Source organism: Lepidochelys kempii, chromosome 9 (genome assembly GCF_965140265.1).
Source record: "Lepidochelys kempii isolate rLepKem1 chromosome 9, rLepKem1.hap2, whole genome shotgun sequence".
Lineage (NCBI taxonomy): Eukaryota > Metazoa > Chordata > Testudines > Cheloniidae > Lepidochelys > Lepidochelys kempii.
The window spans coordinates 24,520,849-24,534,400 of NC_133264.1; the positions used below are offsets into that span (position 1 = coordinate 24,520,849).

The 13,552-nt window shown below is 40.5% G+C and overlaps 1 protein-coding gene across 3 annotated transcripts in view; it reads right to left on the minus strand.

Moving 5' to 3' along the window:
- Window positions 1–1,159: 1,159 nt before the first annotated feature.
- Window positions 1,160–13,552, minus strand: part of KCNAB1 (potassium voltage-gated channel subfamily A regulatory beta subunit 1) — a 234,984-nt gene continuing 222,591 nt past the window's right edge. For all 3 annotated transcript variants that reach the window (XM_073359609.1, XM_073359610.1, XM_073359611.1), the window contains exons 12-14: window positions 4,596–4,716; window positions 3,025–3,113; window positions 1,160–2,404 (exon numbers count right to left, since the gene is read on the minus strand). In XM_073359609.1, the coding sequence (XP_073215710.1) occupies window positions 2,315–2,404; window positions 3,025–3,113; window positions 4,596–4,716 (300 nt within the window). In that variant the 3' untranslated portion in view covers window positions 1,160–2,314. The remainder of the gene's footprint in view (window positions 2,405–3,024; window positions 3,114–4,595; window positions 4,717–13,552) is intronic.

Here is a 13,552-nt window from a genome sequence, read left to right on the forward strand (position 1 = left end):
TTGCTGGTATTTTTCTCTAGGTGACAGGTTACCAACAATGAAATGCTGTTACTGTCAGCTCATTGAATATTTTACTAACATCTTTTCTCTTTAGCTTAGTTTTTTTGGAATGGTTATGTTTGTAAGGCCTGGAGACCATCTTATCAGGTTAGAGTTTCTCCTGAGAATTATATGATGTTATAGGATAAGAAGCTTAACAAATATTTGAAACCCAAATCATTTTTGGACTCTTAATTTAACCGCCCCCTTCATTTTCTCCAAATCATGTCATGCTTGCATAACTGTTTCCCTTTAGAGGAGATCAGTGTCTATAAATCACAGCGATGGTAGGAGTGTCTAAAGTGACAAAGATTGTGTGCTATTATAACCTCCCCGGCCCTGACAGCTGGCTTAGAGATGCTCCCAATGCCATAAGTAGAGTGAAGGTTAGCCTAAAAGTTGTTTGTTGCTTGGCATTCCATTGCTATCTGCCAAATTATTAGACCACTTGACTCTTCGTATTAGTTTTCTCTCTGAATAATGGACAGTGCCATCTCCCTTTTTAATGAGTATTTATTACATTAATCTCTGTAACAGGCAAGAATTCTTAATTTTGGCTTACACAGAGAGAGTGCAGGATTCCTGTATGACTGAGGGGGAAACAAGGAATGTGTCCTAAGAGAAAAGGGACCGGCACAAATAAGGGAATAGTTCAGTCAGTAGCCTGCAAAAGAGTGCATTTCACTTTTTCACCTTTGTAACGAATACTAACTCCTGAAGCCCTTTCACTTCACACAAGAGTTAAGAAGCCAAGAAACTGCACTGATGTATTTAAATATGTCTTAAACTATGCATTAAACATTTTAAGCATGTGGCACTGATCCGTAAAAAGCTGTGGGTGAAACGCACTGTATGGGATGTCCCCCTCATCTAACAATAATGGGCTTTTTTCTGCTCCATGCGCCCTCTTTTGGGCAGCTGATCACTGAAAAAGTAGTAAGATCTTTGTGGGCCAAAGAAATCATTTACATCTCCTTCATTTCAATGGAAAATCTCATTTAATATTTTTATGGATCTTGCAAAACTATTTTCACCTTGCTGCTGAGCGTAATATATGTATTTTCCTGTCCTAAAAACAAAATAATTAATTGATTGTAATAAATGTTCTCGTTAAAAGGTTAGATGCACAAAATGCTTTTATTGTGTACAAGCAGAAGACAGATTGCGGTTCTAATATACAGCAGCTAAGTTCATTTACACATACCATAGATCATGGGATGAAATGGAAGAAAAACATTTTAACTTTAAAAATATCAGTATCTATGGTCTGTTGTTGTCATCTGAAAAATGTGTTCAACTCTGTGTTATGAAGTTAGGAAAAATGGTATATAAGGGTCTTATATGTACTGTACATAACCGTACTCTTCAGTAAGTGTATTTCACACATGTATTGCATACGTATACACTTCCTAAAGTAACAGTAAATGCATTTTACAAAGCAAAGTGAGGTTACTATATTTATGAAGCTGTTCTTAAAATGGGCAGAATAACTGATAAATGTACCAGTGTTTCCTGTGTAAGGATTAAACACTTTCACAAAACTCATTGTTTAAAAATACTACTTATGGCTGATTTCCAGAATACAGTCAGAGCAAATGTAACCTTTTCACCGAAACAAATATCTGGTTTTCTGATATTTTACACCAACTGTGAATTATATAATGAACAGCTGAGCATACTCAATATGCAGAATTCTTAACTGGACTATTTAGAAGCAGAACCATGTAGTAATTAATTGTCTGACTTTTTACTGTAAGGTCCTTTTTCAGCTACAGCCTAAAGCCTATATAAAAATTGCATTTGAAAATTTTGAACTCGCTCATTCTATGATCTAGCTGAAGAATTTTTATAGTTGAAATTTCTTAGAATGCATTTTTACTAAAACTGTAAGTTTTGTTTTTGTTCATTGAAAAAATATATCTGTACATCCTTCTTTAATTACCAAGTACCTAAAGGATATAAATAGTTTTTGTGGTTGTTGGGTTTTTTTTTTTGCTTCACTGCATAAGCATATGGAGCGAAGAGAAAAGTAAGTCAATGACTTTAGTCAGAGATAAGAATATACAAAGAATATTCTCAGTTGTAAGAGAGATCAACTGTGCTTTTGAATTTTACTGCAGATTGGTGGCAACAGCACACACCTTGAAAAATCCAGTAACAATAGAGACTGAGCAGCAAGCTGCTGCATGAGTCTAATGACTGGATAGTAAGTCAGTACTGTACTATATACAGAGCACTATTTTAACCATGCAGTCCTGTGTAACCATGCATTGCATTATGATCTGTAGTCCTTCTTGCTGATGGGCTTATTCCCTAGAATATTATCTATTTCACTTACAATGTGTGATGTCATCTTGGGAAGAACCTACAGATGAAGAAAAAATAAAGCCCACATGTTAACAGGATTGCTTAATGGGTATTCTGGATTAAACAGATTTTCCAAAATTAAACCAATTGTATAAAATAATGTAGGAGTTCTCTGTCTCTGTAGGGTAAATAGTTTACATTTATATGGTGCCTGCCTTCCTTCCTTCCCAAATTGTAATGACTGTATACTAGAAGATCTGCTGTAATTTTCTTCTGAGGATCTCAGGGCATTTTGTAAACTATACACATGTTAAACATAATTGAACAGTGATGGGAGGGAAGTTTGTGGTCAAGGATATCTGAGGAAGCCCCTCATGAAAAATGCTATGGGGTATTTAATATCAGCGCAGACCTCGATTATTAAATTCTCCTGTAGAAGACTACTGGAGATTGGAAAATAATATTTGTGGGCTCCAGTGAAGTAGACTATATTTGTTTCTTTAATTAAAGTTATCAGTAGACTGCAGAGGAACTGGAACTGAAAATGTATTAAACCTTTAAATTCAGGATACTGAACATCCTAGACTCAGGGTATGTACAATGCTACTTTGAAACAACTTTGAAGAGAAGTAAGTAAATGCTCTTGATATTATTAGGATTTATTCATACACTACTTGCCTGAATGGCTCCAAGATTTTCTATCAGTTGCTGTGGATTGGAAGATCCTAGAAGAACAGAACTCACACCTTCATTTCGCAGGCACCATGCTGGGAATAAATTTACATGACTGTTAGGAACACAGGAATTGTCATACTGCATCTAGATCAGTCTAGTCCAGAATCTATTTATCTGACAGTGGTCAATAACACGTTTCAGAAGAGGGTGCAAGAAACCCCTTAGTAGCTAACTATAGAATAACCTGTCCATAGAGCTAGTTTCTTCCTCATCCCTGTCAGATAGTGGTTGGTTTGTGTTCTGAAGCATGAGAGTTTATATCACTTTTTTTTTTAAAGAAGGATCCCATCTAATATAACTGAATGTTTTAATTATCCATGTAAAAGTCAAATTCCTTAAAAAATGTTAATAAGCACTTGATACGTTGTGGTAATGAGTTCCTCAGGCTAACTAGGCATTGTGTAAATATTTCCCTTTTTCAGTTTTGAATTTGCTGCCTTTGTTTCATTGAATGTCTCCTTGTTCTCACATGGGAAAGAGTAAATAGGACTGCTCAATTTACCTTCTCTATATTATTCATTATATGGTATAGCTTTATCTTCTTCCTGATTTATTTCCCCTCTCAACTAAACATTCCCAAACTATTTAACATATGGGAAATGATTAATGACCTCTCCTTTTGAAAAAAGGTGTTTCTTTGCTGTGTTAGCTGTATTTTAAAACACGAGTCAACCAGGTCTCTGGCTATTACAAAGGTACCACATTCCTGGGACGCTGCAAGAAACCAAGGCACTTGTGATTAATTCATAGTAATTGCTAGCTCACTTTATTGCTGTTTTATAAGAAAATGGATATTGTCTTTGTTAGAGGATGATGGGTCAAGAATACAGAGTAGTAGTTTAAACTGGCATTTTACATTATTCTAAAGCATTTCTTCCCTTTCATCTACTCATCATGTTCGGTCAGTGCATGCCTCCTTATAAAGTAGCACTGCATCTTACATCATCAATCATCATCCATCCCCGGCATCCTAGTCTCCGATGAAGTGGGCTGTAGTTCACGAAAGCTTATGCTCAAATAAATTTGTTAGTCTCTAAGGTGCCACAAGTCCTCCTGTTCTTTTTGCAGATGCAGACTAACACGGCTGCTACTCTGAAACCTATTATTATCTAAATGATCACTTGACTTAATCTGTCTTTCTGAGTGATCGCTTGATTTAAATCACATCTTTCTGAAACAGAAAGCTATCTTTACTCACTGTCACTTTGAATGTGCCATTTGAAACGTAGCAGGTCCCAAGGATACTGCTGGTTCTCTGGCTATTAAGGCTTTTAAGTTATCCCTCACTCAGAGACTTAAATGGAATGAGTGAATACTAATGGAGTACCCATGGCTTTGTGCAAGACAGTTGGCAATGATCTGCCAAAGATCAGCAAAGCACAAAATTTAGTATATGTGAATTACTGTACTAGTTTGAGTGGTTTATTTTTCTTTAATACTATGATGTGAACCAAGTCAAGTATCAAGCAAGAGGGGAGAAAGCAGCAATAAATTATACTTTTAGTATTTCTTACCAACTGCTAGCTGAGGTAGTGTGCATCCAAGACGATCTGCAATTGGGGAAAGGTCTTTCAGCTTTATTTGCTGTTTTCTTCCTTCTTCACTTACAATTTTTTCCTTTAGCCACTGGTAGCACTAGGAATCAAGTATATTGGAAGGTTAAAACTAATACTGATTACCAAGACGAGGTGGGTGGACCAACTTCTGTTGGTGAAAGAGACAAGCTTTTCAGCGCCACAGAGCTCTTAGTGTTTGTCTACACTGAAACTTCGTTGGCAAAACTTTTGTCATTCAGGGGCGTTAAAAAAAACACACACACACCCGAATGACAAAAGTTTTACCGATGAAAAGCGCTAGTGCGAACAGTGCTTTGTCAGCAGGAGTGCTCTCCTGCCGATAAAGCTGCTGCCGCTCCTTGGGGGTGGAAGTTTTTTGTTGGTGGGAGAGCTCTCTCCTGCCATCCAACAGCAGCTACCCTGGGCACCTTTCAGCAGTACACCTGTGTCTCTAAAAGATAGGTAGCGTAGACAAAGCCTAAGTCATGTCTCTACAACCACACTGCAAACAGTGATTACAAATTCAATTAAAAATTCAGAGTTGTTACTGGCAGCTTTTTTTTATTTTATTTTTTTAAATCTTAGCCCACTCAGGAGGTAGTAACTGAGCTTGAATAATACAAAACTTCTGCTGCATGAAAATGAGTCGTCTTGTAGATTCCACACTGATATTTTGTTTAGTTTACACGACAGATGGGCTAAAACTAAAACCTCGAATATGGACCCTGGAATGTGAAACCACCCCATTCACTTTTGGTTCCTGGTTGGATCCAAACCCAGAATGGTTCTATTTTTCTATTTGGGGAGCATGCAAGCAAAATCTCAGCCCTTCTCATTAGATTTTGGCTCAGGGTGTTAGGATCCTGGAAGGACAGCTGATTTTATGAACTATCACCGTTCAATGTTTATAAAAATTAATCAGAACAATTTGAGATTTCAATTCCCTCTAATCCAAACCTGAACCTTCACCCTCAACCTTGAACTCTAGTGTAAACCTAATTTGGATCCACATCTGAACACTGCCAGTTTACAACATATCTTTATACGTTGATTTGTGAATTTCATTGAGGAAATAGATTCTTTGCGATCAAATACAATATTTTGATAATTCTAACCTTGTTCTCTATGCATATCATATGTGTAATAGAGAGCTGAATTCTATTCTTTAAGTAGATTGGCTGAAATCTATTGAATAGGCAAACAATCTAATTCAAAAGGAGTATAATTTAATAAAGGCTATAAGAAATGAATGAGAAAGATCTTCTGGTTGAAACACAAGACTGGGTGACAGGAGAGCTGGATCCTATTGCTAGTTCCTCCATAAATTGTGTGGCTTTGAGCAAGTCAGGTTTTTGTGCTTCACTTTTTTACCTGTGAAACCTAAAGTTTATTGTCTGTCTACTAAGATTCCAAGGTCTCAGGGGCAAAGATAGTGATTTCTTTTGTGTCTTGTGCAGCACCAAGCACTTTATATGTAATTACTTGGTAATAATAAAACAGGGGTAATTTTGCAAGGTTGTTGCAGGCTTTAATGAATTAATATTTGTAGAGCACTTTGAGATCCTTGGAGCTCTTATAGTGCTTCCTATCCCTAGATCTCTTGGTGCTTTGTAGTGGTGGACTAAGCATTATCCTCATTTTATGATGGAGAAACTAAGGCACAGGATCACACAGCAATTCAGTGGCAGAGCCAGGAACACAACCCAGGTCTGCTGACTCCACTGGCTCCTACATGAGCATCTATAAAAGAGTGTATGTGTGAAATGCTTTCAGATACTCATCTTAGTGCTGCTGTATTATTTCTCAGCCTCAAACAGTTGAGAAGAGCTAATGTGGGGAGCCATCCTTCATCCTTTTACATTTATTGTAGAAGGTTGATTTTTACCCATGAGATGATCCAAAAGACATTCTTTAGTTAAATATCTTGAGTCTTTTAAAATGTTGTTTAAACGCTGATGTCTTAATGCGGTGCCATTTTTCAAACTGTCAGCCATAATAAGGACAGTACATCAGAGATAACAGCAAGTACTAAGACGGCTTCATAACCAGAGAAAGCGTTGCCTTTTTGGGGGGCTATATGTCATTTTTTACAGTGAAACAAGACATAAAAATGAAAAGTTCTGGATGCACGTAGATTCTGGCATGTCAGATTGATTCCATTTGTAATGTAACAGAGTACCATTAATCTTCATGGTACAGATCAGGACGAAAAACCTTACTCTGCTGTTTTCTTACGCACTTAACCCTAGAGCAGGTCCAGCGTGCAGAAAGTTACCTTTCTGCATCTTAATAGATAAAACAAGTCTGTGTATAATTTGAGATTTGAATTGTTGGTGCTAATGGCAGGACAGCAGCATGACAAAGAATTAAAGACAAGTGTAATGCATTTGATGTTTCAGCTTTGTTGTGATTGCTCATTGTCCAGGGTGGGTAAGTGAGCTAATACCAACATTCAAAGAGTGAACTCTTACTAAACTCCTTTCTAACCTCCCATTACCTTGCTTTTCTTCCCCAACCCTCTCAATTTCCTTGTTACAGAGACCCTCACTCTGGCCAGAGAATGCTCCCGCTGGAATCCATGAACCCAGGTTGGAGCATCACCCACAAAGTTATTCCTTCCTCCCGACTTTACAGCGTGGGCAGGGCAGAGCATGCTGTGTAATGTTAAAGAGTACAAGAGTATAGTGTAGTAAAGTTAGGTGTTGCGTTATGAACAATCTATGGGATTAAACTCTAATAATGGAGCTAACACCGTATTTAAATAGATTAAATAACTCACTTTGATAATTACATATCACCAACCAACGAATGAATTGTATCTGAGTCTAGTATGATGTGATGCTCCAGCATTTTAGAATTCAAAAAACTACTGCTTAGTTCTTTAAAGAATTTTGCTCCTCTTTAACAATGGGCTTCTAAATGTAATCTTATCTAGCCTCGCACCTTGAATTTAATTAATAGGGAGTATGGAGAGATGAGGATTTAAAAGGGGGCAAGGAGATATAAAATTAGGATGTTCTGCAAGAAAGCTAATGAAGGTAAAAGCTGCACGCTACTTAACTCATGCATAATATATCAGAGCTATGAACCATTTTTATTACCAGTGCAAGGCGCTTTTCAAGATATTCTGTCAGCATAACAGTAGTTTACAATGGACAAAATGCCCGCTTGCTATATATTTAGAATTTCCTTCCAAAACTACTGTTTAAATACAATTCTGTGGTAGGGGAATACAAAGGAATCATGTTTTAAATATGAATGTTATAAAAGCCTCCTGATGTACCTTGCAAATTCCCTGATGTTTCATATTACGTAATAAAGTCCCTATACTCCCACTCTCTCCAAGCCCCGGCAGTGAGTGCTGCTGACAAAACCTTGTATTTATGCAAATGAAAGGTTTTGTATGGCTTGCTGGAGTAATATAGACTGGTGGGACTGCTGGGAAAATATCTTTACCCCTATTATTTATTAATCTTCAGATTGCCAAAAGCCCCATCCTGAGCAGAGCTGTTACATAGCCAAATTAAGTGTAAGGCCTTTGGCACAGAGGGCTGATTGAAATAGCTCTGGTAGTTACTTTAGAGCAGTGGTTTTCAACCTTTTTTCATTTGTGGACCCCTAAAAATTTTTGAATGGTGGTGTGAACCCCTTTGGAAATCTTAGACAGTGTGCAAACCTCCAGGGATCCATAGACCACAGGTTGAAAACCTCTTCTCTAGAGCATACAGTACCCTGTACGTCCAAGGAATTCAAGATTATTTTTTTGTCATCTTAAAAATTCTGCTGGAAGCACTGAATAGCACTAAACAAACCTGTTTTATGAGTAGTTGCTTTTCAGCTGCTGAGTGACTCGAAAGGTTTACTATTTTCCACTGAATGCATCCGATGAAGTGAGCTGTAGCTCAGGAAAGCTTATGCTCAGATAAATTTGTTAGTCTCTAAGGTGCCACAAGTACTCCTTTTCTATTTATAGAAGGTGCCTTGCAGCCACTAGGCTGCAATAAACTTCAAATACATTTCATGAGAGCTGGCTGTATTTTAAAGAATCCTTATTAAGGTTACAGGGACAATCCATCCTGCTGTGTAGAAAGAATAGTAAATATGGCAGGTGACCAGCTTGGCTTAACAGTGAAATCCTTGCTGATCTTAAACACAAAAAAGAAGCTTACAAGAAGTGGAAGACTGGACAAATGACCAGGGAAGTGTATAAAGATATTGCTCGGGCATGCAGGAGTGAAATCAGGAAGGCGAAATCACACTTGGAGTTGCAGCTAGCAAGAGATGTTACGCATAACAAGAAGGGTTTCTTCAGGTATGTTAGCAACAAGAAGAAAGTCAAGGAAAGTGTGGGCCCCTTACTGAATAAGGGAGGCAACCTAGTGACCAAGGATGTGGAGAAAGCTAATGTACTCAATGCTTTTTTTTGCCTCTGTCTTCACGAACAAGGTCAGCTCCCAGACTACTGCACTGGACAGCACAGCATGGGGAGGAGGTGATCAGCCCTCTGTGGAGAAAGAAGTGGTTCGGGACTATTTAGAAAAGCTGGATGAGCACAAGTCCATGGGGCCGGACGCGCTGCATCCGAGAGTGTTAAAGGAGTTGGCGGATGTGATTGCAGAGCCATTGGCCATTATCTTTGAAAACTCATGGCACTCCGGGGAGGTCCTGGATGACTAGAAAAAGGCTAATGTAGTGCCCATCTTTAAAAAAGGGAAGGAGGAGGATCCGGGGAACTACAGGCCAGTCAGCCTCACCTCAGTCCCTGGAAAAATCATGGAGCAGGTCCTCAAGGAATCAATTCTGGAGCACTCAGAGGAGAGGAAAGTGATCAGGAACAGTCAGCATGGATTCACCAAGGGCAAGTCATGCCTGACTAATCTAATTGCCTTCTATGATGAGATAACTGGCTCTGTGGATGAGGGGAAAGCAGTGGATGTGTTATTCCTTGACTTTAGCAAAGCTTTTGACATGGTCTCCCACAGTACTCTTGCCAGCAAGTTAAAGAAGTATGGGCTGGATGAATGGACTATAAGGTGGATAGAAAGCTGGCTAGATTGTTGGGCTCAACGGGTAGTGATCAATGGCTCAATGTCTAGTTGGCAGCTGGTATCAAGTGGAGTGCTCCAAGGGCTGGTCCTGGGTCCGGTTTTGTTCAATATCTTCATTAATGATTTGGAGGATGGTGTGGATTGCACCCTCAGCAAGTTTGCAGATGACACTAAACTGGGAGGAGAGGTAGATACACTGGAGGGTAGGGATAGGATACAGAGGGACCTAGATAAATTATTGGATTGGGCCAAAAGAAATCTGATGAGGTTCAACAAGGACATGTGCAGAATCCTGCACTTAGGATGGAAGAATCCCATGCACCGCTACAGACTAGGGACCGAATGGCTTGGCAGCAGTTCTGCAGAAAAGGACTTAGGGTTTACAGTGGATGATAAGCTGGATATGAGTCAACAGTGTGCCCTTGTTGCCAAGAAGGCCAATGGCATTTTGGGATGTATAAGTAGGGGCACTGCCAGCAGATCGAGGGATGTGATCGTTCCCCTCTATTCAACATTGGTGAGGCCTCATCTGGAGTACTGTGTCCAGTTTTGGGCCCCACACTACAAGAAGGATGTGGAAAAATTGGAAAGAGTCCAGTGGAAGGCAACAAAAATGATTAGGGGACTGGATCATATGACTTATGAGGAGAGGCTGAGGGAACTGGGATTATTTAATCTGCAGAAGAGAAGAATGAGGAGGAATTTGATAGCTGTATTCAACTACCTGAAAGGGGGTTCCAAAGAGGATGGATCTAGACTGTTCTCAGTGGCAGCAGATGACAGGACAAGGAGTAATGGTTTCAAGTTGCAGTGGGGGATGTGGTGAAGCACTAGAAGGGTGGTGAAGCACTAGAATGTGTTACCTAGGGAGGTGGTGGAATCTCCTTCCTTTGAAGTTTTTAAGGTCAGGCTTGACAAAGCCCTGGCTGGGATGATTTAGTTGGGGATTGGTCCTGCTTTGAGTAGGGGGTTGGACTAGGTGACCTCCTGAGGTCCCTTCCAACCCAGATAGTTTATGATTCTGTGATTCATAAAAGGGTTTTTTCCAGGCACTGAAAGAAAATAATAGAGACGTTTCATAAGATTGACTGGGCTGGGGCTCTGAGATGCTCTAAAATATTAGACAAGAGAGGAAGAAAAAATCTTGAGGTAAAAGCACAGGACCGAAATCTAGGATCCTAAGATTTATCTCTGGCATATCAAAGTCCCAGTATGAGTTTGGGCAAGTCACTACCTCTTTCTGCCTCAACTTCCTCACACAAAACAGTGATAGTGGGCCAAATCAATCTCTGGTGCAACACTATGGAACTAACTGAAGATGAATCAGGGATATTAGCCGGGATGGGCAGGGATGGATATATCTGACCCAGTTATATTTACTATCTTTAGAGGGAAGGTGGGAGACTTAATGCCTTGGTCTTTGCTCCCTTGTTCAGTGCACAGCCAGGTGTGCAAGACGGTGCACTCCAGCACAGTGCAAGTGAGAGTTATGCAAGGATATAAGGTTAAGCGCAAGGTGTAGCCCTCCATCCTGAGCAGCAGTAAGGCTGGAGTTTCCTGTGCACTTACTCCATTACTTGCAAGTGTGCACTATTCAAAATGGGGTGTGAGTGGGGAATGTGTAAATCCGAGATTATAGAGATTAAGCACTGTCCACATCATGCTAATAAAGCACTTAGCTATGCATTCCCTTCTGAAGTCCTGCTTTTTTTTTTTTACTATGTAGAAGGGACTTACGGCTAGATTCACATAGGGATTTAGGAAGTTTGTCACTGAGCAATGTAGCACTTAACTTTTAGGCACCTAAAAAATCACAGGAACACCACTGCTTCGCAAAGCCTGAGTAAGGCGCCTAGGCGCCTTATACAACGAATGGGGAGAGAGGCACTTTAGAATGCAATCCACAAAAGCCAGCACCTGGTTAGGGAGCCACTTAAGCTAGTCAATGGGAGATGCTGACCATCGGGTTCTGTGGTAAGCCCCGCCCTTTTTGCTGAGATAGGTGCCTAGCTCTGCTTGGGATTCTCAGCTGTGAACCCTCGCCTGGAGTTAGGCACCTAAGGTGTTTCTTGCAAGAGGAGGAGGCGGGGGAGCTCCTTCATAACTTTTAGCGCAGTGGTTAGGGTACTCATGTGGGATATGGGAGACCCCCCAGCTCAAGTCCCCCCTCTGCCTGATGAGGCAAAGGGATTTGAACAGGGATCTGCCACATCTCAGGCAAGCACCCGAACAACCACTGAACTATGGGATATTCTGATATGGGGCTCCCTCAATCTCTCTTGTTAAAGCTGCATCAGTGTGTATCAATAGTCACTGCAGTAGGGGGACTGAATCCAGGGTCTCCCAGCTGAGTGCCTTACCCACAGGCTATAGAGTAATTCTCAGTTTTGCTCTTCCCACTGTTCTATTTCTGGAGTTAGGCAGCCTCCGAGCATGCCTACCAGATCAAGCCCTACCTGTGATTTCAGCAGCCAAGCACCTATCTTCCCTGGTTTGTGAACCACACTGGGGCTTAGGTGGGAGATAGGTGTCTGGTTGCTTAGAGTGAGGCAGCCATGCACATGCTCAGAGGCAGAAATGTAAGTGCCTAGGGAACTTTTACTACTACCAAGTGAGTTTAGGTGCCTATAGGGTGAGGCGGTAGCCGAGTGGGGATTTTGTGAACACCAGTAGCACCTAAATGTGGGTCTTAGGCACCTAATGTAACAGGCACCTAAGTCCCTTTGTGAATCTAGCCCTCAGTGGCCAAGTAACAGTGCTCTCATTAATGCAAGATTAGACTCCCTTGCATTGCATCGTTTTTATCTTGATTCGTCCCAGCTCCAATGCCTGCCTCTCCTTAGCCCCCTGGTATAGTGGTTATTCTGGGGATGGGGAGGGCTGTGACTGACTCACACTGCACTCCAACTGGCATACACTCCCTTGGGGACTATAGTTAACTGCCTTAGGTTCAGACAGCTTCTTGGCTGTCCTAACCTTTGCCCAGGCCAGCACAGATCTACCTAAGAATCAAGGAGTCATAACTGATTTCCTGATGCCCCTTCTCACTCCTGTACCAAGATGATCTCTTGGCAGGAGAGAAGCTGAGGCTGTGTCTACAGTGGGCTGCAATGTGGACAACAGGGGTGTGAACTGCAAAGGGCACCCAAGTGTTGCACTGTAACTGCCTTGTTTGGATGCTGCTGGCGCAAATTAAAAGGAACTTAGTGGCATGTTAACATAGTCCTTATTTAAACAGGACTACATTAACGCAAACTAGATACTGCTATTCACATGCCCGTAGCGAGCACTGTGGTGCAGTGTAGACAGACCAAGCCATTTTGGTTTTTAAAATGTTCTGAAAGAGACAGCTGCAAAGTGCTTTTGGTTACAATGAAATCTTAGAACCTGTTGGACTAGATAGGACAATACAAAATACTCTATGGCCTGTGGACCAGGTGCCAGCTCATGCCAGAGCCCCAGGCCAATTCACTTGCATATTAGTATAGATCAAAGTGATTGTTAAATGTGTAACTGTATTTGGTGTTTAAACTTCATGAAAACTAGTGGGATGTTACTTGCATTGTTCTCACTTATCTGTATCCTGTTATAATGTAGTAGCAAACATTTATATTGTGTATACCCCTGTAACTAAATAACCCATGAAATGAGAAAGAAGCCTTATGGAATGCAAATGAAGAACTTTAAGAGAAAAGTGCTAATTTCAAAGAAAGTGGTCATTGTGTGTGATGATCGGAGGTCAAAGATTCAAAATGCATTCCTCAGTCTCTGTCATCAAAGGAAAAGCCCACCTGGGTAGTGACACTGTCAGCTTGTTTTCTGTGAGAAAAAGCTATAAGTATGGGTTCAAGGAAAGATCCTCATCTC